Genomic DNA, 22,413 nt, shown 5'->3' on the forward strand with positions numbered 1-22,413 from the left:
CAAGCGAAAAATGGATCAAAACGCTCTGATTTGGACAGTTTAGGGCTATAATGCATAGTTGCCATTGCAGCACAACTTCAAATAAGAAAGTATCGGTTCATCAAACAGATTCTTTTGCCGATGGCAGCGAGCCCGCATTTTCTGAATTTAGAGTAATAACCGGCTTTGCGGCTGCCAATTGTAAGGTATGGAACCGCCCTAATGTCACCCTATTTACGTGCGGCCGAGTTTAATAAAAGGGAAGGTTATGTGGATAGAAGATATGCCCGCTGATCCGGATTTATTCCTTGCTTCTTGGTTGTTTGTTCCAAACACAGGCTTTGGAAAATATAAAAGCGAAGGCTACGTATTCGGGATGTCACAAAGGGTAATTACGTCAAATGGAAACAATGTCAGCACCTTCAACAATATCAACCATGCCGACCCTTAGTACCTATAACAAGAGGCGAAGAGACTGGGTCTAAATATTTTGATCGAACTATTTCTCAATGAAACCCTTTGGTATAAGGGCCGGGCAAACTCGCCTCGAAATCGCGGTGGTTTCGACCGGGGGTGGATATTTTGTTTGTTCATTTTCATCCAGAGATTTCATTTCGGCATTTCCGCGTATTGGACGTGACAGAGTCGTTATTCAAACCATCAGCTCGCCTTTAATATCTCAGGTGTGTTTGTCTAATGGTGGTTCAACCCATCTTTGACATGACGTCGCATTTTATTATGTTCAAGCTCGCTAAAAGATGGTTCGCAATACGGGATTATCAGTGCCGTTGGAATTGATTTTTACAAAGCCTAATACTGTGAAGTAAAAATTTATTCAACGCCTTACATGGAAATTGTATTTTAATGCGCTATGATTCATCTATTGACCTACAGCTATTACGATGACATTCTTCCAGCTCGTTGTCTACGCGAGTCCATTGGTTATGTTTATATTCAAGTTACTATATGATGATGTTTCAGGTGTTTCAAAAGCACACAAAAGAAATGAATACAGTTATCAGCAGTCACGTGACGCAGATCAAGGCCGTCACTCGTCACCTGGCAATTTAACCGCACTCCTGGCGGCGACGTACATTTCCTTTCATCAATAATGCGGTTTCGCGGTGAAGCGAAATTAACTGAATCAGATAAAGCACATTCTTTTTGTGCGATTGTTCGGTGGAATTTCGTATTTTCATCATTGATGTGAAAAGAAAGCAGGAATTTACTTTAATTTTTATGGTTGTGACATACTGATGCAACAAAAAACCTATATTACGTAACGCAGGAGAAAGAGATTACTTGTATTGACATCTTTTTAAAAACAAACGACACATATCTGTATCATGATGTACAGCCGAAGCGTTGCTGAAATATAGGCTTCTTCTCTCTTCTCCTGCAAGCTTCGATGCAATCAAACCCGGGTCACCCTTTAACTCAAACATGGCGAGGCGCCGCCGACGAAATATGTGTATAAAACAGGCGGGCGTAATCCTAATGTAAATCCACAAGACTGGTAACGCGCTACTGCGGGGTGAATGTTTGTGGGTCGCGTTTGAAGTGTCGGCCGGGCGTCTTGTTGGTGTAGCGACCCCTGTTTGATACCCGGTGATGGATGGGGGGTCGCCGAAATGTTTCTGTTGTATTTTTGTCTCATCAGGAAATAAATCATGTGAATATTGCGTGGCGATTAGGCATAAAGACAGGGCAAAGATCCGACACCATACATAGCGCTTTACATTCGAACTAAAGTTAAGAATGTCCTGTATTTATGCCCTGTGCCAAGTTATGTGTACAGTTCACACTTGTTGTAACAAGCAACGCCAATAAATATCCTATAGTTGACCAGAGGCTTTTCATCTTATGAAAACTGGACGTTACTCTTAAGGAATTTTCGTTGATCAGTATTTGCAGCAAGTAATGGTTCATAAACAAGCAGTGGATGATTCCATTCCGTCTTCCGAAGTACCTCTTCGATTCAAATGCTCTTCAAACCACAGTACTCGATGACTACCACGAAACAAGTTTTTTTATAACATCCCATCAAGACACAAACTTTAAACAACCACTTTCCAAAAAGGACGTTTAAACGTTCCTCCGCCTCTTCAACGCAAGCCCACACCAGCCGGCCCTTGAGTAACGTCGAGGCCACCGCCCGTGCCTTCAACAGGTGTTACAATATACCTCTCCGATGCGTCGGTCCCGTTTCATCTACTTCCTCCGGCTTGGATCGCGCTTGATATTCGGGGTTCAATATGTTCGGGCGTTCCAACTGCCAGGTGCGCGGACGACTTGGCATTTTTTTGCGCATCCACCCTAAGCTATTTAAGTCAAAATGTAAGCGAGTGGATTTCTGCGCGGTGACAATTAGGTCTTTATAAGGAGCTCTATATAAACAGGCAAAATATTACATTAACACGCGCTAGAAAAACATACAGAACGTTTGTTTGCTACCTTGCAAAAGAAAGGGTATAGTAAAGCAACATTTACTTTCACAAAACCACATGGGACGAGTATACGCAGCAACTTTACTTAGAAACCAGGGTTTTGCTTGATTTTTGTTTGTACAACAATATTCTTTGACAAATTCCCCATTCTGGCTCTATTCCCTGTGTGTGCTATACAACCGCTCATTTGTACACGACCCGGCGACCCACAGCGAATAACATTCACGGGGCAGCGGGTGCCTTTGACCCGTTTCAAACCCTTTCCCGCCGCTCGTGTGTAGTCGAAACATGCACCCAGTCCCGTCTATGGTTCGTTGCTTGTACACTTGTTTACCAGTGTTGGCGGGATAGGCGCTGCTTGGCCGACATGAAAGACTTGCTTGTGACTCGTTCTATTTGCGTTCCTGTTCGGTCACCGCGGGTGCTCGTTTTCTCAGCTGCTGGTGATGAATTCCTGCTGATGGTTTTGTTTGTCTATCGCCTTTCTCATGAACTTTAACTCAATAACTACGAATATATGCATGCATAGTTTCGTCTCGTTGTAAAAGACTTCGAATATATTATTCTTTAGGAGAGCAATACGTTTCCTTTTGGTGAGCGTTGGTATTACACTTCATATTTAGAAATGATTCCATATCCAAGCTTTCAAGTTTCCGCAAACAAAATCCCATTTTAAATTTATGGTAATCTTCTCAAATATCTCCCCCATGCCTTTGCACCGAGAATTGCTTCACATTTTGTCAACGAAATGCCTGTTCCCCCGCTGAGTCCCGACATACCAGTTTTACGGCGCAATTTGTGCTTCGCGATGGCTCGATTAATGTATCGTCTTTCGCGTTTTTACGTCCCAATTACTCGGTGCCACAGATCCGCGATCGGGTGAAAGGCGCCGACGATCGTCACCAAGAAGTGTTTCAACATATTTCACCAATAAACAGGTTTTCCACGAAATTAACCCGACCTGCTTTCTCGTGTTACAAGTTCGACCATTTTTTTTTTCATTTCGACTTCGCTATTGGTAAAAACGAAAGGGCCAGAGGATGTCTGGTTTGAATTTCTGGAAGTTTAACATGTCTCAGATATTGTTCGGGCAAACATTGCAATGGAGTCAACAAACTCGGGTTGTTTACAGTGATAACTCTGCTTAGGAAACCGTGGTGGTTGTAAAGCTTAGTATTGTTGTTATCGTCAATCGTTCGTTGCCAAAATTTGAATACTTCTTTTTAAAAACCTGAGTGTGTAAGCAAAATTTGTAAAAAAAACTGTTATCAATTGGGGCGGGGCGAGTTTAGTGCCTACTCACGTTGCCTTTGAACTGGGTTTAATTTACGCTCAATCCTTCATCTTGTTGTCAGCAAACTCCTACACACAGGAAATGGTCTTTAGCGGCGATTTTTTCTTATAACGTGAATGTGAATCTACACTGGCCATTTGCTTTCCAATATAATCAACTTTAAAATTACTATTTGGTGTTTCGTTTTTGTTGACCACTTTTGTTGTACTACTTTGTTCAATATCAGTGACTTCATTAACTAAGATGGTTGTCCGCACCAGTAAACTCTTTACACCTTATTAGGGAAGATAACATTGTCCTGGCAACGATTTCTCAGTGGGTTTTAACTTCTGAAGGTCAAATACAAACCGAAGTTTGCAGCTTTCCAACCTTGTTACTTTGTTTGCGTCGCCCCACGAGATTCAGACTTCTCTTCACCTCGTGTCAGCACCGTGTTATGACGCGTCCTCTTATCAAACCGCTTCCTCCTTGTTCCCTCGCGGTCGAGGGCCTTGAAGTTGAAAATCCTTTTCTTGTGTGTATGTGCTGCTGAGCGTCTGGCAGCCATATGCTGCCGCAGACCGGCACCTACTCCCCCGGGGTACGGTGTATCCCGGTCGCAGTTATAGGAAACTTGGCATTACATCAAGGGAGACTTGCTCAGGTGGTAGATTTCCGTCAACACCCCGTTCGTTCGTATGTGTCCGACACAATCTATTCAACATAAGCAGCTATGCACAGTACACGTTGCGTTTTCAAGTGAAATTGCATGACGTTAAGTGGCCTTTTCTCACGTGGAGCGTTTGCCAAACAGTTTGGCCTGATATAAAACCCTCGTGATCTGTTGTACAAGAACAAGATGCTTTTATAGTTTAAGTTTCAAGTCCCATTAAATATTGACAGGGGTGGGAAACTTTCGTAACCCTTACAACAAATTGCAAATTTGAGCAAATCTCTTTACGATGACGTCATAAGCCGCGTGTTTTCCGCTCGGCGACAAGATGAAGCAATTTCCTCGACGGTAAATTCGAAATCACGTCCGTGTAAACAGCAAACATTATGTGGGTGTGAGTAAACGGGTCGGCTGGATCTTCGACAATCGCCTCTAAGCCTTATGACGTAACAGTTGACTCATTCATTATCGACCCCCATTGCGACAAAAATTGCTATCATGCCACTGATTTCGTTGCTGTTTGTTAATATGTGTGCTATCAGCGAACTGTACGAGCTTCTATTATAATGTGGTTCTTCCACCAAGGTGTCTGCGCCCAAGTGTTTGGGTTTGGTTGATTCTATATTAATGCAGTGGGTGGAAAACGCCTCCTTGTTGCATTTTTCACACTTGAAGTTCTTTCGCTACGAATGAGACTCTTAGGAAGTCGACAGTGTTTTCTTTGCCATTCTATTACGTGGTCCAGGGGAAAATCCCGTTAACCCCTTTCCCACGCGAATTACCCACCCGCTGTCCACCCTGCATTTCCTGTTACAAACAAGGGACCAAAATGTCCACTTCCCACCGCCTTTCGGGAAATCCGGCGATGAATCTTCTTCCCTGAAAAATTCGTCAGAATTTGCGGAGTACGCGTCATTGCAGGTTCGATGATGTCATCTTTAATGGGCTGTGATTGGTGTCCCGTGTTGCCCTTGACGACCGTCGGCGATACAAGGACGTCTGTCATGCTGGGCTCCGCGCATTTTTGTGGCCTGAAATCGATTTTGCGACGAAGTTTCCCGCGTAACTTGGGTTTAGATGTGTCAAGTTGACGTATATTGATTAATATAGAGAGCGTCGATCATAGTGCGGCGTGGCATGCGAACGTCCATTAGGAGACATTCACTGTTACATGTTGAAGTGAACCCTTTTATAGATGCATTGTTAATTTGGCGACGAAAAATGTTGTTTGAAGAAAATTCGTCTGGCACATTTTTTATTGCACACTGATTTTGCACGCAAGCTATGGTAATGGCAGTTTTGTGTACATTTAAGTGGAAATGGAACTATTTTTTCGCTCAGCCTTGGGTTATCTATCAATCCCGCAGACCACCCTATCCGCTATTGCCTTCGGCCAATATTTCAGTTATTGTCCGATTTGAGTCACATGCCAGCGCCATGCGGTCAAGACCACCGACTGGCAAGTGGCAGTTCTGTCGTGTCACTCAACGCGTTGCAGTTATAATCCGTAGCCCGCAATCTCCGTCAGCATTTCACGTCTGATACCCACTCATTTGTGGCTTTACCTGCCATTGGCTTCACGAATCGTTACCGGCGTGTTGAAGGCGCCGTTTAATTGCAGGCGCTCGGCCCGATTTACAAATCTGAATTTAGCCTCGTGTCCATAATTGGTAAGCGGCCAAGATTGGGCCCATTGACCCCGTGGTCCTCCTACAGGATTTCCCTGGCCTATTACCGCGAAAAGTTCCTGATATAAGTGTTTTTTTCTCGTTTTCGTGTTGCGGGAAACTTTAGCGAACTTGTCTCTCTGTGTGGTCATATGTCACCGCTTGTCATCGAAATTTGCTCGTTGCTGCAATTTTCAAGTCATTCTCACTACCACCCATTGTCTCCACTGCTCGGTTGGCCGAATTCTTGACAAAACGGTTCATATTTACCTGCAATTCCCGTTGTCGGCTGATGTGTTTCGCTGCAAAACGTTTAACATGCAGCGCACGCTCATGGTTATATAAAGCGTTAGTTACTCGTTGATTTGGAAAGGTGACTGGTTTTGCATTGTTGCTTGCGCGGCAATCTTGATAATACCTGGTATTATTTACGCGTACGGTCGAAAATTTTAGGATTGGAACACGGGAACCTTTGAACATTTTCTCGACGATCGCATCAAAACAATCCTAACTGGGAAATAAATCCATCGGCAGACATCCAACCTCGGTCGAGAAGCTCTGGCGCAAATTACGCTCGTAATTACATCACGGGTATGTCGTCATAAAGCCTGACCTCGTACGACCCCACAATAACGAACGTGGGTCTACTGGGACTTGGCCTCGTCATCTAGGTCGCTCTTAAGGGGAAACGACGTTTCTTCTGTTTCCTGTCGTCTATGTTTACGTTCGTCTGTAGAGGGAAGGTAGATTTTGAGCGTGGTGACTGCTAATACCTATCCTGAATGCCAATATCCGCAACCCCACGACGACCTTACACCACAGGTCAATAAATGCAGCTGCCAGTTAACTTGAATGAGGATTTCACTGCGAAGGGACGTTTCCCATTTTAATGTATGTTGTGTATTATATGGGCAGCGGTGAACGCTGTGGTCTCTCTTGAGGATTTTTGAACTTCTGCGTAAAGCGTGATGGAGCAAATTTTTTTAAAATGTGCGCAAAACGGATCGGAATGTGACGATACATGATTAAAAAAGCGAAACGTGAATGTTTTTGTTGAAATGTGAAATCAGAACAGAGTTGACACTTGCGGGATATTTTGTGGAATACTATACGTTTGACGATATACCGTCAAGAAATGTTCAATCCCGTCCTTACAGTAGTTACATGCGTGGCTTCCTTCCACTTAAACCTCCGACTCCGTAACTCTCGGCAAGTAAACCTTTCACAACGGCCAGCGTTTCTTCGGTATAAAGCCAGACGCCACAATAAACGCTCCTCTTTAATTCCCTGAAGTGTCACCAGAATCTGTGGTTTGCAGCTCCGCCCCTAAAGCTCTTTAGCTTACACCGTATTTGCAAGAAGCGTGACGTTTCGCACAAGCTTGTTCGTATCAGCCACGTCTTTTCGTGGTAGGTGTTTTGTATGTTTCACCTCCCTGTTTTGTTTGTTATGTTTCATGGTCAGTGGGATAGAGGGGTTTCGCGATTCGTGGAATGCTAATTGCGTTTTTATTACAAGTGTGGAGAAGTGCAAGATTCCACTACCCAGTTTCCAGTTTTGTGCAACTCGAACAAGGCTGTTTTAAAATAATCGAGTCATAATGATTGTATAGTCATGCTTTCCCTTTCTTGAACTCACCACAAACAAGTTATTTTGCCGGTACTATGCCACATATCAAATATATACAGAAAAATACATGGGTTAAATTATTCTGGTGTATATCGACGTGCTTTAATTCAACTGTTTCCCCAAGCCCACTTCGCGCGAGATAACTTTACCCATTCAATGTAATTAATCCATGTCACTCTTGGGTATCTGCAACACATTATATCAACTAATCCCTTCTGGACACCTTGTCGCCGAACGATCGAAGTCAACTCGCTGTGGTGTGGTTGAAATGCGGAGACAGGCCTTGATTTTATCTCCAGTCCGGACATTTTGCCGATTCGCCGAGCTGGCGTTGATGTGTTGATTCAACCTGATGTCACGTTCGCTCGAGAATCTGCAAATATGACCACGTCCTCGTGTGGGACGGAAACGTCCGTAACCAATGGATGACTTTTGACCGGCCGTCAGTCGCGCATTTGTTTGCGTAAAAGCTACAAATTGGTTCTTCACATATTTCACAATGATCAATGTTTTCCCCGAGAACATGCTGAACCACGACATAACATTAGGCTTCACGGTTTGACACTAAAATAATTATCTCTTTACATCCAGCCTCTCAACCAGTGGTTCTGTACTGGAAGACCGGTAAAGGTTCGACCAAGTTACGACCCGGCGATAATACAAAATCAACACTAAAACCTGAATAACGGATTATAATTATGAAAAACAATTAGTGAGGCAACAGCGTGCAATGCGCAAGAGAAGAAATCCACCATATGTAAAAATCCGTGGACCAGTTGTTGTAGAACACTGCTCTAAAGAACATGTCAACCGCGACAGAAGTGTGTCCACTATGAGCCACAAACCGAACCATCCCTAAAAGCTTGTAAGTTTAGTCGCCGCATAGTTGCAACACAGGAAGTTGTACCAAGTGGACGGATCGCAACACCGTGACGACACAATCCGTTAGCGGCGCCAGCTCGGCAAATATAACTTCCACTTGTGCTGTCCCAAGTGACGATAATATACATTTAACATACAATGGCATTTCCGCTGCGACGAACCATAGACCGAGATATGGAGAATTTCTTTTAACCATGAGTAAAACACTGCTGGGTTAATATAGCAAAAACATTATGTTTTGCCGACCGTTTCCGCTTCTGACCCACGAACCCATTAGTGTAAGGTTCGACCGAACCCGTTGATTTTTGGTTTCTCTATAAAATAAAAACAATCTCGCTGCCACACAACTGTGTTTAGTTTGTGGCTAGTAGCCGCAGGAATGACGCCAGAAGTTCAAAACAATTCTGTTTCAACTTTACAGAAGAGGCGGGGTGAAATCCTTTTGGTGTATCATGCCCAAGTAACAAGCTTACAACTTTACGTGGCAACTTTAAAACAGATTTTTCTCTTTTATTTACTAGTTTTTCTCTGCGTTAAACCTGGCATAGATAAGACACAATTTATTGAAAGAGTTGACAGTCGACCACACATTGGAAACTACATCCTCTTTGTACCAACGATATCATAACCGAAAGTATGGCGATTCAATTCCCAGTCAAACAAGAAGGAATCGATGTTGTCACGTTGGTACCCATGCCCTTAACGTGTTGGTTTGTCTCGTATCGTCAATTTCATGATGACTCGTTCAAAATACATAATGTCAAGCTTAATGTCATTACGATGAACATCACAAAGCGCGAATCGCTGGCAATTTGCATTCTCTTGTGATCGCGATCCAGATTTGATCGGGATTACGGCAGAGTTAGAGCGAATTAGTTCCCAACTGCGACGTCGCCGCGTGGTGATAGCACAATTTTCGTGTCGGTGTCAGAGCAGATAGCAGATGCATGTGAGATCGTACATGGAACTTGCATTGGGAGTCGGAGGCTGCGGCCAAAGCACGTAGGGTTGGAATGCAAATTTGTATTTATCTCCTCGCCTTTTCAATGCATGAGTTTGTTCAAACTTTCCGATGGTTTCATTATTAAGCGATTTTATGAAAACACACGGAACTCTATACCTTGCGGGTATTTTAAAGCCACGCATGAACTTTGCAATGGAAGACAATGATCCACTTTGCATGCTACCCCTGCGATATGTCGTTGTGCATTGGGTAGATGTTCCGACAAACTTGTTGCACTTTGGTTTCCGTCGCCACATCATCACAACATCTTGCGACGAAAAATTAAATTAAATTATGAAATCCGCAGAGTCCTCATGCACACCACTACCGCTCCCACGCTTCTTCATATAATTCACATGGTATTGAATATCACCTAGTGGCGAACTTGATTGGACTTTGCTCCATTTTAATATAAAAGTGGCAATTTTATTTCACGCCATAAGGCACCAGGTTGCATCAGCAATCCAAGAACTGCGCCTGAACCACAGACCTAATCTCCACTTCCCCGCGGGAGTAAAATTTTAGGCGCATTTGCCTTTCGCCGCCGACTTAATCCTTGATTTCTTTGAAGGTTATCGGTTAACAGTTGCAAGGTCAAAAGCTTGCCATATGTCGCACCAAGTTACTTGTCACCGGTCTTGTATGAAGGCGTTGGCTTCCTGTTGTTCTGTAAAACTCTCGTATGTCGACAGTGGCGGATGTTTCTATTTCGTTGGATTCTATGTTGGTTCAAAGTACAGCTCAATTGCTGATCGTGACAAATTAAAGATGCGTCATTTTGCATTGAGAGGAAAAGTCCACACTCGGTCTTTTCAATGCTTTTAACGAACTTAAAGGGTATTGTAGTTGGAACCAATGTATTACTGGATGACAGAAAGATAAACCGGATGATATAACGAATGTATAAACTGCTGTATCAATGACATGACCGCGTACAGTGCAACACAAGACCCCAATATCCGCATAAGTATCAACTGAAGGGCAAAGAATGCCCCATGAGGCGATCATTTAGCGATTGACATGATCATTCAATTGCATTTCCCGTCTGAGCGTTGGAACTCACTATAATTGCCGCCCCTTATCGGCACACACGCGCTGATCAAAAACTTCCATCCATTTCCGGAGTTCCCCTTTGCCCCTTTGTGACGTCAAAACGCCCCCACGCCCAACAGCATTCCCTGTAGAACATCTCGGGCCATCAAAGGCGCCCAAAACAGGAAACGGTAACGTTCCAAAAAGCAAACAAGAGATCGATTCGCGTCTGTAGAAGTATCTCTCAGTTGGAAGAGAGTCCTCACTGTTTTGGCTTTGATTTGATCCTTGAGTGACCCCTGGTTTTCGCACACGCGTTAAGGGCGAGTTTTAAAAACTTTGCATCCCGCCGAAAATAACCAACCGAGCGCTCCTTAAGTTGATTGACAGCTTCCGCGGGAGAGGGGGTCGAAAAGCTGGCGACAGGGCGCGAGATGCGACTTGATGTCTGAAGTCATCCGAAGCGACACGAGGTGAAACAAAACGCAGTGATGCGCAACGTCGGTCACGTGCAATTGCGGAACACGTGACGAGTTTGAAGTGTGTCGAAGTAGTGTAACTTTGTTTCAAATGCAGTTTTTTGCCACACAACAGTACCTTTGATAGACGGAACAATTTAACTTCCTCTGTCGACCAGACCCTAGTATAGAGAACAGAACATATATGATACGTCATCGGCTCAGCAAAATCGACCAGACGCTTATTACGAAACAAAGGGCCTCCTTCGATCGCATTTTCATGCTCGGGCGGTCGGTTTCATGCATGGAGCCTCTCCCGTAACACGTGCTCTCTATGACGGGAGGTATTGAGTGGTCGCGGATTACACAATATTGCAATTAGTAGATGTTTGGCTCGCACAGCCAACCATCGATCCACAAAGCTGCCTCATGAGGGTCGCTGGTTCTTTTGCTTTCATCTCATAAAGATATTCAAAATTTAACAGGAAAAAGTCGGTTGGTTTTTGACAGACCAACGGTTTTGTATTATCTGACATGACTTTTCACTTGTGGTTTTTCTATCTCCGTGTTTCTAATCGTTTATTTCTGGCTCATGTTTCAAACTATCGATGATGTTATGCATGACGTCAGGAATTTATGGTGCGTACACTCGGCGGCAGCTGAGAAAATTGGTTTTGATTCGGGTTTTGCACAAATATTACCATTACTATGTATAGTAATATCCCTTGAGAACTATAAGCAAAGTTACATGACAAAAATAATTGTGACCCGGCACCTCTGTAACCGCCCACATGAAAGATCGGAATCCCAGTTCACGTCCGTTACGACGCACTTGTTTATTTTTGCGACAATTGACCTTTCGCCTTCCGCGCTATTCACAAAAACCCGTCACCAGCCCAGCCTCAAATTCGCGAGGAAAAGGCGTCGAAGCCCGAACGAAACAGCAATAAACCGGAGCGAGTCGGCTCGATCAAGGAATTTAATTTGCGCGCACGCGGTAGGGGCTCAAGGTGTAATTTCAGGGGCGCTTTCTGGCCGTTTGAAGCTCAATAAAGTCGCGCTTGGCGTTTGTAACAACACGTCTAAACGCCTGGGACCAACTTGGCGCTGCCTGGCGCATTCCGACTGGATTTACAACCCTTCTTGCACTGCGCACGCTTTAATATCAGAGACTCGATCGCGGCGTGGCGCCCTGACTTACTCGAACCGCGCATCGGCGAGTGATGGCAAGTATGATTTATTACCATTACAAAGTGGTGCGTTTTTAGTGTAAGCCTTGCTCCGTGCCCGAAACCTCCCAGCTACGATTTTATGGATCCCGAGAATGCGAAGAGTTTGACCCACGCTCGTTTGCCGGATTCGTTTTGTTTCTTGTCAGAGAGCATATATGACCCCCGCAATGACGCGACTTTCGACACAGGAAGGGAAAATAATCGAATCCCTACCCTTGCTCGTTTCACTCATTCGTGTTGAAAAAAGAGATTGCGATTTTTGTTCTTAACACGTCTGACCATCCTTAGACACCTTGCCAGTGGGGCCTTAATGCATTTTGAAGGGGAATTGTTTAGTGGGCTTTTCAAATATGTTGTTTTGTTTTTCGATTATGTCATTGCGCCTGTCGGTGGTCCTGCAACTCTGTGTTCCATTAGCGGACAACAGCGACAGGTTGTCAATAAGAGATCCTCTTGTTCAATGCCGATCCACGCTTCAAGACAGACAAAAAAGTATCGATAGAAGAAAAAGAAATAATACTGTAAATTAAATCTTGTTTTGTAGTCTTACTTTGTTTGTGGACTCTCAGATGTGAAACCTGTGCATTTTACATATAATTGTTTATCAACATTGCACTCACAACCACCACATCTTCTTTTTATCAATATTTTTGTCAAGTATATTTTTTAAGTATAGTTTTTTTGTTCTTTACTAACGCTTCAGGGATCACTGCGTCTTACGTGCCCCCAAAATTAGCCAAGCTCCGCCATCGTGGTATAATTAGCGAACCAAAATCACCCAACTAGTTTCACAAACAGCAGATTCTCATCTTATCTCAACAGTTGCAAGAAACCCATCAGAACCCCGTGGTTGCGTTCAACCACGTGGTGCGGACGTCGCTTGCTTGGATGGCGACCGGTTGATGGACGAGGTGTGAAAATGAGGGACTCAGAACGCAGTTTGATGTTAATCCCATTACCCGGGTAATGCGGCCTGACCCCTCGCGTGGACAACTTTCATAACAAAAGGCTTAACTTGGGCGTGGACTGACATTTGTATAAGTGCGGTATGTTAAAAAACGGAAAATAATATGGTTATAAGGTGAAGGTAAATGATCCAAACCGTGTTTTACCCTTAAGAGCATCGCTAATTTTGTTTCCGCATTGAAACCGTAGCTGAAAAAACGCGCCAGACGACAACGGTATAACGCCTACGTTATCCGCGCTCTTCGGCATCAAATAACTAATACAATGGTGTCATTCGCCTTGATTCCAGGTCGAACCTGGCCTGCGCAATGAGCAAACACACCATTAACCCCCTGTTAGCAGACAGCTGATGTCAAACGCGTTCCTAGCGTGTTTTTTCTTGCTGCGTCGACTCCTCTCGGCAAAATTACGGGTTTAATTACGATGAGTTGGGCGTCTGCGGTCTCCCAAGTGTTGAAAACTCGCTGATAAGCCTGGTTTTTGGGAGACGCTGATTGATCAACTCCCTCCAACGGACTTTGTTCTTCGTTTGTTTTCACATTTTCCGATAGGTTTTTGCATCATCCCAGCCTTTTACAACGCTGATAATTTGATGCCAAAACCAGGCCGTTGAATTGAGGGACGATTTGACAGAATCGCAACTTTTAACTTTGCGTTTACAATGACCTTTCAATGAGAGGAATAAGTGATTGACTACTGAATTGCTCATGCTCTACTAATGTTTTGTTGCTTTTGCATGTGGAAGGACATTTCCAGTCTTCGGAAACTTGTATAAGATTTTGGTATTGTTTAATAATTCCTGACATTTATTTTGATGTTTGACGTGCGATCTGGTTTCAACATAACAGATCATCTTGCAAACCATTTGTGGTTTACAAATGTCGTTTCGCTTGTTTAATTGGCCTTTGTAATCCTTACCCACTAAGCTATCGTCAGCAAATCGCCGAACTTCCAATTGTCAGTAATTACAAATCGACACCACTTGGGCACCGACGCACGATAGCCTTATACAGCGGAAACAATTAGGTGAATAATAGGCCTGGCCACTCTCGGGGGAGGTGACTGTTTCACGCTAAAGCGGTAGACCTTTGGGACAACAATTAACCTCGTTTTAAATCTGTCGCCCTCTGCCGTCAATCAAGCGTGAAGTGGGATCACGTGACTGTCGGTAAATCGTGTTGACGTCATGATATCTCCAATCGCCTGGCCACTGTTAAGGGGATGGGTATTACCACTTGACATTCGTCCCCCGCAAAAATGTCTATTGTGAATGGCTTGCTGCGTGAAATGGATTCTTTTGTTGCGGGATTTGTCATAATGTACGGATATTTCAAAAGATTTAGTCTCGCTATAAAACTGCGGGGACTTTCTCCGACTCTCAAGGCACAAAAGAACGACCGTCGCGGCCACGTGACGTTGCGCGCGGACCGGAAAGGTGAACTGTGCAAATAAAGATGCGACACTCGCAACCACTTGTGACGTCACAATTGCGATTGGCAGTCGCCGTCGAGGGCCCCTCCCCGGATTATAACCCGGCTCCAGTAATCCCGGGGCGTTTTGCCGGCGACGAAATGTGGGACATTAGCGGCGTCCGACCTTTGCCTGGGGCGCCGGTGGGCCAAAGTGGCGCATCCAGGTCGTCCCGAATCAAACAGTCCATAACTCGCATCCAGGTGGAAGGAGCCACTATTTATCTGAACATCAAACATTTGTTTAACAGAATATAAAACGTGAAATGTTGGTGGTAGTCAGGGGTATAATGACAAACCCATATAGCACACCCAGAATCTATTGACCATGTTTTTGCACGTGTTTTGATTGTGAAGTTCGAACCCCCGAGTTTAAACCATTGTCATGACAACCAGTCGATCGTACAGAAATGGCACAATTGTGGCCGTGGTTGTACGAAATATTTTACCGCAGATTAAACGCCCCGTAAAGAATAAAATGTAACGACTAAAGTGGGTGACTTGGCAGTTCGCGTGGGAGGCGTTACAAAGCATGTTTTTACAAGCACTCGTTTTCACCCTGTGACTCAGCAGCTGTCTGAACAGATTGCAACATTCAACACGTTGTTACAAAAACACCTTGCGACTCCATGGTAACATTAAAATACATTCCACCAAATTTGTGAATCACGTATGGAGGATTGGTGCATATTGCGGAAAGGCACACTTTAATGTGGAAACCTGCTGCAGATTTTGACAAAATCCGTAGCTGTTTGCCTACAAATAGCGTGAAAATTGTCGCTATAGAAAAGAGTATTGGTGTAATATAATAAACAAAGGCCCCAGAGAGGAAATATGGAAACGTTGCACCGCATTAACGGGTGTGAGTTACACGCTGGAAGGCAACCACCAACTCCGAAACACAAGGGGCTGAATTGTGAAATTAATAACGATCGGGCACGGAAACAAAACCCCAGAGCGTCGCCAAATGCCGTCTGTCCGCCGGCAAACGTTCTTTATATCCTCGCAGGTCATCGTTTCTACACAGAATCGGAAAAGGGCGCGTGTTTTTCGATAACATATGTAAAAAGCGCGCTATTTGTCAAACCTGTTCGCATGTTGAGCGATGGTGTGCGCCGCCCGATGGCCGGTCGAGATAGCTTTGTCCGCTGTCGTCCGCGGCCACTTTAAATTCCACGACGGGTGCGTTTAAGAAGCGCGATAAGAAAATTTTGTTCGTTGTTTGTCTACGTGTGGACTTCCGCGACGGTCACACGCAACACGCGCGTTAACGCTGGTCGAGTCATCGCGAGTTGAAAGTGACTCGTTTTTTGTTCAACGGATGTTTTTTGTGTTTTCTTGTAAAGCTTGGACGTCACCCGCATGCTTCTATTGACGTTTCTCCGGTCACGTGGCGTGTTTATTGTATTTGTTGCTTTTTTAGGCAGCTGTGGCTTCAGCACGAAATGTGTACCATTTTTGACATCCAAAGCTTTCCTAGTCAATATAATTTCCCTATTTCCCTGTAAATTAGTGGTTGTCCGCACAGACGCATGCTTGGTTCGGCCTTTAGTTAATATATATTCATTCAATAACCACATTTTTGTTGTTTGGTTTTGGCCACAAATTCTGATGGCCATCTCCAATCGAACAGAACTCCTTCTTGCGAAAAATGTCACCACCTTTTCTTTAACCTCCCCGACCAACCCGAACACGAGAACATAATATCCGCAAAAGGCCACGCTTTGATAGGACGCGATAAAATCTCGATCTGGGGCCGCGCCAACCATCTGGAAGAAACGGTGACGCAATACTGTTGCCTGGCAACTTCTCGTGGTGCCAAAAGTGCGAGCCGATACATGGGAAGACGATAATGTGCGTTTTAAACGCCCTAATCGCCGCTGCTAATCCATTACTGGTAAGCTCGGATTTCCGTGGGCGCTGTTCGTCACCTGTCGATAACTGACGCGTAGAACATCGTTTGGTAAATGGATTATCGCGGTGGTAAGTGAGTGAACGGGGGATCGACTTACCCCAGTTCACTGTTATCGTATCACCTTGTATCGAACGTGGACATTTTGTGTCGAAATAATACATGGGATGTCTTCTGAATGGAATATTTTAGAGGGTATATGGTTGCACATGTGTTAAACTCGCATTCTGCGTCGGTATATTTAGTCCGTTTGCTACATCGCTCCTAAAAGTGCAGAATATGTCAATACTTCTTCCCAGTTGTTCGAATTCCCGTTAAACTTTCAAGGAAGCGGCTTAAGTCAAATGGAATTTTTTGTTTCTCGAATCTGAAAGAAACAGTACAATCCCATGTTGCCGTGTGTGTTTCGACAAATACGAAAATAATTTTAAAGATGTAAAAGCATTTTTCATCACAGACACTCTAAGGGCCCGAAACCATGCGGCGGTTATTTATCTCACGAAACCCCAACAGTAAATCTCAGCAACAAACAATGGACACGAGGCCTCCCGCCGCAGACATTTTCAATAGTGACGAATAGGTTGCTTGGAGCGGTCTGCTTATAATCCCAAAAACTTTGTTTAACTTTAAACTGGCATCCTGCAGTGGATTGAATCTCCTGGGACCAAGGACTCTCTCAATCGCTCTCGTGTCTTAATTGAGTCATTTGGTTCCAATTGTCCCAGTGGGTGATGTCGCTCGTGAAATATTTGTCCAGCATGTGGCTGGGTTGCATTGCGTTTGGTTAATGAAATCACACATACCCAGAAACTCAAGTTATGAATATTTGTTAACTAGAAGATCACAAGCATTTGTTAAAAAAGTCGTTCATTGTTGAAGAAAATACAAAAAATGGCAGATAGGGATATTGAAGAATCCAAAAAATGTCTTCATCCGTGCTTTTATGCCTTTGAAATATTCAAGCCGCTATTGTTGACTGCTTCCGAGGTCACGGCCCTTCGGTTTGCACAAAATCTATTTCGCGTAAACATTTATGTTGCGAAAAGTGGCAGAAGCGTCTCTAGCCCAGTTGATCCTTAAGCTGCCGCGGTAAGACCAACAGTGACACATTATGTGCGTCCGAGTCAGCATTTCTCCTCTGTGCAGCCAAGTGTCGTTGGTGTTTAGGCGCCCGGTTCTTGGTAAGAAATGTCATTGTTGCTATATGTGGTCCAAATTGGGCGATAATTTCGAGTAATTACAAGTTTAAACAACGTTCTTAAGCTCAGTAGCGAATTAAGCGGACTTGTATAATTGTACAAGGAGTGTATGCCCTTGGAGTTATATGCATTGTCCATCATTATTCAAGATCACCATTGGACATTATAAGCCTATTGTATATAACAGACAATATGTTTACCCTCACTACCGACAAATATAGTTAACTTTATATTCTCTTGTTTGGTTAAACCGACCGTATAAGGATACGTTCCTTGCACCTAAATCTGCCTAAACCGCGCCCATTACTACCTCCCAACATATCATTACATCGAGAAAGTGACGTATTAAGCGCTGTCATAGCAAACAGGCCGACAAAGATTTTACGATGTACAGACAAACGCACATTAAAGTAATGGCCCCCGCGTCAAACCACAAATAACGGCTTTTAAGCGCCGAAATGTCGGACGCTGTAGACTTTTAACTTGGGCAAGAAAGTGTGTTTGATTTTGCTCTTCGGCATTCCGTGCGACTTGAAAATTTCATTTCTGCATTCCAAAAGTGCAGAGTCAGAGATTACGTGTGTGTTTTGCTCTCCAGTAAATCCCGTTTTGCCTAATGGGCGAGCCCCGGCTTTACCGTTATAAATCGTTCCACTTTTGAACGGGGATGTATAATAAAAGACGTCTGTATGGTCTTTCTCTATACGTTGCACCTGACACATGTCCTAACGTAAATACACACCTATGTTAATTATGCGCAACAGGAGTACAAATGGCAATTGTGTTGCGTTTTAATGATAGTTTTTATTTATTTATTTTTCACGACAAGGTGGTTTTGTGATCAAAAGAAGGCGTTTTTTTTGCGATACTTTAAGAAGTGAAAATACAGCACAAGTTACTGGAGGTCCAATGAATAATTTAAAAAGGTTTTGGAGATTGAAATCTCGCAGCAAACACGAGTATTTCAGTGCAGAAAGACCTACCGTCAATGCAGTTCCTATATATACGTGTCCCTTTCCCGAAGGTGGCAAAGGACATCACCATGTGTAGTACCGGAGATAGGGTTTGATCAGCTGGAACGTGTGACAGCAGGAGCGCGACAGTGGTGTGTATTGCCGACGCTTGTGTGCGTGGAATTAAACCCTTTCATTCCTTGTGCGTGACTTGGACGTAGAAAACCTTCTCATACAAGTTGATCGATGGCATTTGTACGTGAGCAATATACATTATGCATGCTGCCAATCTGGCCCAATATCTTCCCATACGTGTACATTGTTCCCTATCTTCACCTCCTCTCCCCAATGTATTACTATTGTCTCATCTTGTAGTGTATTGGGGTCCCGTCCTTGCTTTAAAATGTGATAGACACCGTTGAACAAAATTGTTCATTGGGGGTTTGCTATCTATTGGTGCCACGATAACTTTCTGGCATGGTTTTTCTTGTTCTCGAACAAAAGAAGTCATTCTTCACCATGATGATGCCGATGTTCAAATGATAACAATACTGAAAGCGTCATATGTGCAGGAATACCCTTGGGCTTTAAAAATTCTCAACAAATTTCCAACTAACAAAAATAGCTCAGACACGGGTTAAACATGGCTTCACAAGATACGTGTTTGTCTTTAAAAAAAACATTACACAAGTTTGAACCTTGTTATTTTATTTAGCAGTCAACTCCCTATGGCTAATTTTGCGTTATCGAGTCATTTTTTCTTATTCAGATATCAGAAACAACTTCCGGGTATCGCCGATCAACGAGGCAGCAAACGTGAACGACCAAGTTGCTCTGCAGTGTCAGCCACCCAAAGGGTTCCCGGACCCTAGTGTGATGTGGAAAAAGGACAATCACGTCGTGACTCTCAACAGAAGGGTACAGGTATGGTGACGTCATTTTGTTATACAACTGGTTTATTTCACTACCAGACATGCATGTTTTTGTCTGCACCTTGCATTCACAAGTAAGAAGAAAACCGCCCCGGATATTCTGGTTTCAAATCCCGGTGTGATCAAAATAATAATAACTTGCGTATTTTATCATTACAATATGCCCAGGTATTCACAAATGTTTTGTGATTTTGTCCGTAATTTGTAATACTTTTTACTGATTACCACCATATATATTTCCTACCTATTTGTTTGGCATGGCATGGATCCGTTGCCATAATTGTTTGTGTCAACTCAACAGTTGTTGAACCACAACTTGGTGATTACACGAGCTGTGAAAGGGGATGCGGGAACCTACACGTGCGTTGCATCCAATCCTGCTGGGTTCGTGGAAAGTGAACCGGCCACACTGAACATTTATGGTGAGAAAAAGAAAATTCAACCATTTCTTTTATTTCTGGCCAGTTTGTTTGAGAAACGAATGTCTATCTAACATTGTGTCATATATCCTATGGCGATGTGCGCTTTAAATTGACTTCGGCACTCAGTAATTATCCTAGCAAAGTTTAGCCATGTATGAAAACAATACTCGTGTATAACGGTAAAATGTTCGCAAAACTGCACATATGGAATATATCGGTGTTTGCACCTAAAACTGTCGACGCACAGGAATATCCCTAAATCACCTTAACCCAAAGCAATGTGTGATATGTTATCCATAGTTTAGGTTCCGCCTTCGCCAATTGTGTCATACCCGCTGAGCTGTGACTGTGACGACCAAACACAAACATCCCCCCCCGCCCCCCCCCCCCCTGTCTAGCGTTGCCCGGATGACGTCAACTTTGTGATGCTCGAACATGAAACAGAGACTATCAAGTTGCGCAACAATTGGGCGACTTGGTAGATAGGGACGTAAACGTCTGTATGACTTGTACGAAATGAACGCTAAACGTAGACATTTCCAGAAACTAAATATGGGATAGGCTTCCAAAACAACGGTTTGTGTTCTTGCAACGAGTCAAGTGACCTTATAATTTTTTTATAACCATTCACTTTTGATTCTGAAACATTGGGTCTGCACGCAATTTGAAAAACGGAAGGAGCGAATTTGGTAAAAGTGAGGTTTTATTGGAAAGGTCAAGCACTTTAGGGCAACATTGAAAAAAAAAATGAATAAAAATCCTCCATCCTCCAGGTAATTTTGAGCCAAATCCCGTAAAATCGTAACCGCATTAAAGCGAATATTCGTGTCAGAAATAAACACGAACAAATAAATCTCGTCGTCTGACCCATCACACCCCAAACTCGTCATCGCAATTTTATCCAATTTTCCCCTCTTGTCGACCGTCTCCGTCTGTTATTGTTGATAATTCGATTACTGTGGGGGGGCGTTAGGACCACACACACTTCTTCAAACAAATCATCCCAAATGTTTTCGTTCGTGAGCAGAGAAATCGTGTCGCTGTTGTGTCTGAAGTATTTCTCGGGTTGTTGGTTGAGACAAAGTGGGGAAATGATCATATGAGTAATGTGGAAGTGTTTCTACCACATGTGTAATGACTTTAAATGTAACGGAAATAACACTTTGCTCAAACCCGACTTTCTGAAAATGGGGTAAATTATTTTTTAAACTAATATCTTTTGTGCGAAAGGTAATTTATTCTAAAATCCATGTAAACCCCTAAATAGACCAACCACTAGACACAAACTGTTGTACTTCAGTGCTAGAAAAGTTTTAAAGTTGTTTTCCTTAGCTTTGTACCAACGTTTTGTCAAGTTTGTCCAACCCGCCAAAATAAAATTACTTGAAAAAAAAAAAAAAATTGGAAGGCTTTTTTTTTTTTTTTTTAACTTTATTTTGGCGGGTTGGACAAACTTGACAAAACGTATTTTTTTTAACTGCGACCAAAACTACTATTAGTTGGTTAATTCCCTAACGTGCAAAGCCGTGTTGTTCTTCAAGCCTTTGTATCGTTTTGAACTGTTATTATTGCATGACCTTTCGAGCCATATTTTGTCTTTAATTTTAATTCAATAAAGTTTGCGTTACCAGAAACCTGTCAGCACCACATTTCACATTAGCTCCCGGCAAATTGCTTTTGCCATCCGATCGACAGCACGCACTGTTTCTTTGGTTCTTGCTATGAATTATTTAACGACAGTGCGACGAAAATCTATTAAAGATCCCTGGGCGCAGTGGGTTACGCAATTCTTCGGCGTGCCCAAATTGACGACCAGTCGTCGTTGGTTGTGAATTGCGTCAAATATAACTTCACAAGGATGACGTAGCTCGCATTTGGCAATGCATAGCGCGTCTGGTAGCTTTCCACTCTGTAGACTACGAATGATGTGTCTGTGCTCTATGTTCATCTGCTACACAAGCATCACCTGGACACGCGTTAATGGATTTTTGTGACGGTTCTACATTTGTTCACAGATCCACCCCACTTCCAAGTGGAACCGGTTGACCAAACCACAAGAGTCGGCCGCAGCGTGACACTAGAGTGCAGAGCTACTGGAGATCCAAAACCCAAGATCACGTGGTCCCGCAGCCAGGGGGAAATCCCCTTTGAAAGGTTTGTTTATTTGACTTCTGGTGTCCACAAAAAACAAAGTGTTGTTGAAGCGACTGTGTCGACATAATGGAAGGACAATCACAGTAAAACAATAATGGATATATGAGATAAGATAATGTATTAAGCTGCAA

The 22,413-nt window shown here is 43.5% G+C and overlaps 1 protein-coding gene across 2 annotated transcripts in view; it reads left to right on the forward strand.

Moving 5' to 3' along the window:
* The window catches only part of LOC145911630 (roundabout homolog 2-like), a 53,503-nt gene that overhangs the window by 16,160 nt on the left and 14,930 nt on the right, over positions 1-22,413 (forward strand). For both annotated transcript variants that reach the window (XM_082999030.1, XM_082999032.1), the window contains exons 4-6: positions 19,544-19,698; positions 20,008-20,128; positions 22,144-22,282. In XM_082999030.1, coding sequence (XP_082855156.1) covers positions 19,544-19,698; positions 20,008-20,128; positions 22,144-22,282 — 415 coding nt within the window. The remainder of the gene's footprint in view (positions 1-19,543; positions 19,699-20,007; positions 20,129-22,143; positions 22,283-22,413) is intronic.

This window comes from Ascidia mentula, chromosome 8 (assembly GCF_947561715.1).
Source record: "Ascidia mentula chromosome 8, kaAscMent1.1, whole genome shotgun sequence".
Lineage (NCBI taxonomy): Eukaryota > Metazoa > Chordata > Ascidiacea > Phlebobranchia > Ascidiidae > Ascidia > Ascidia mentula.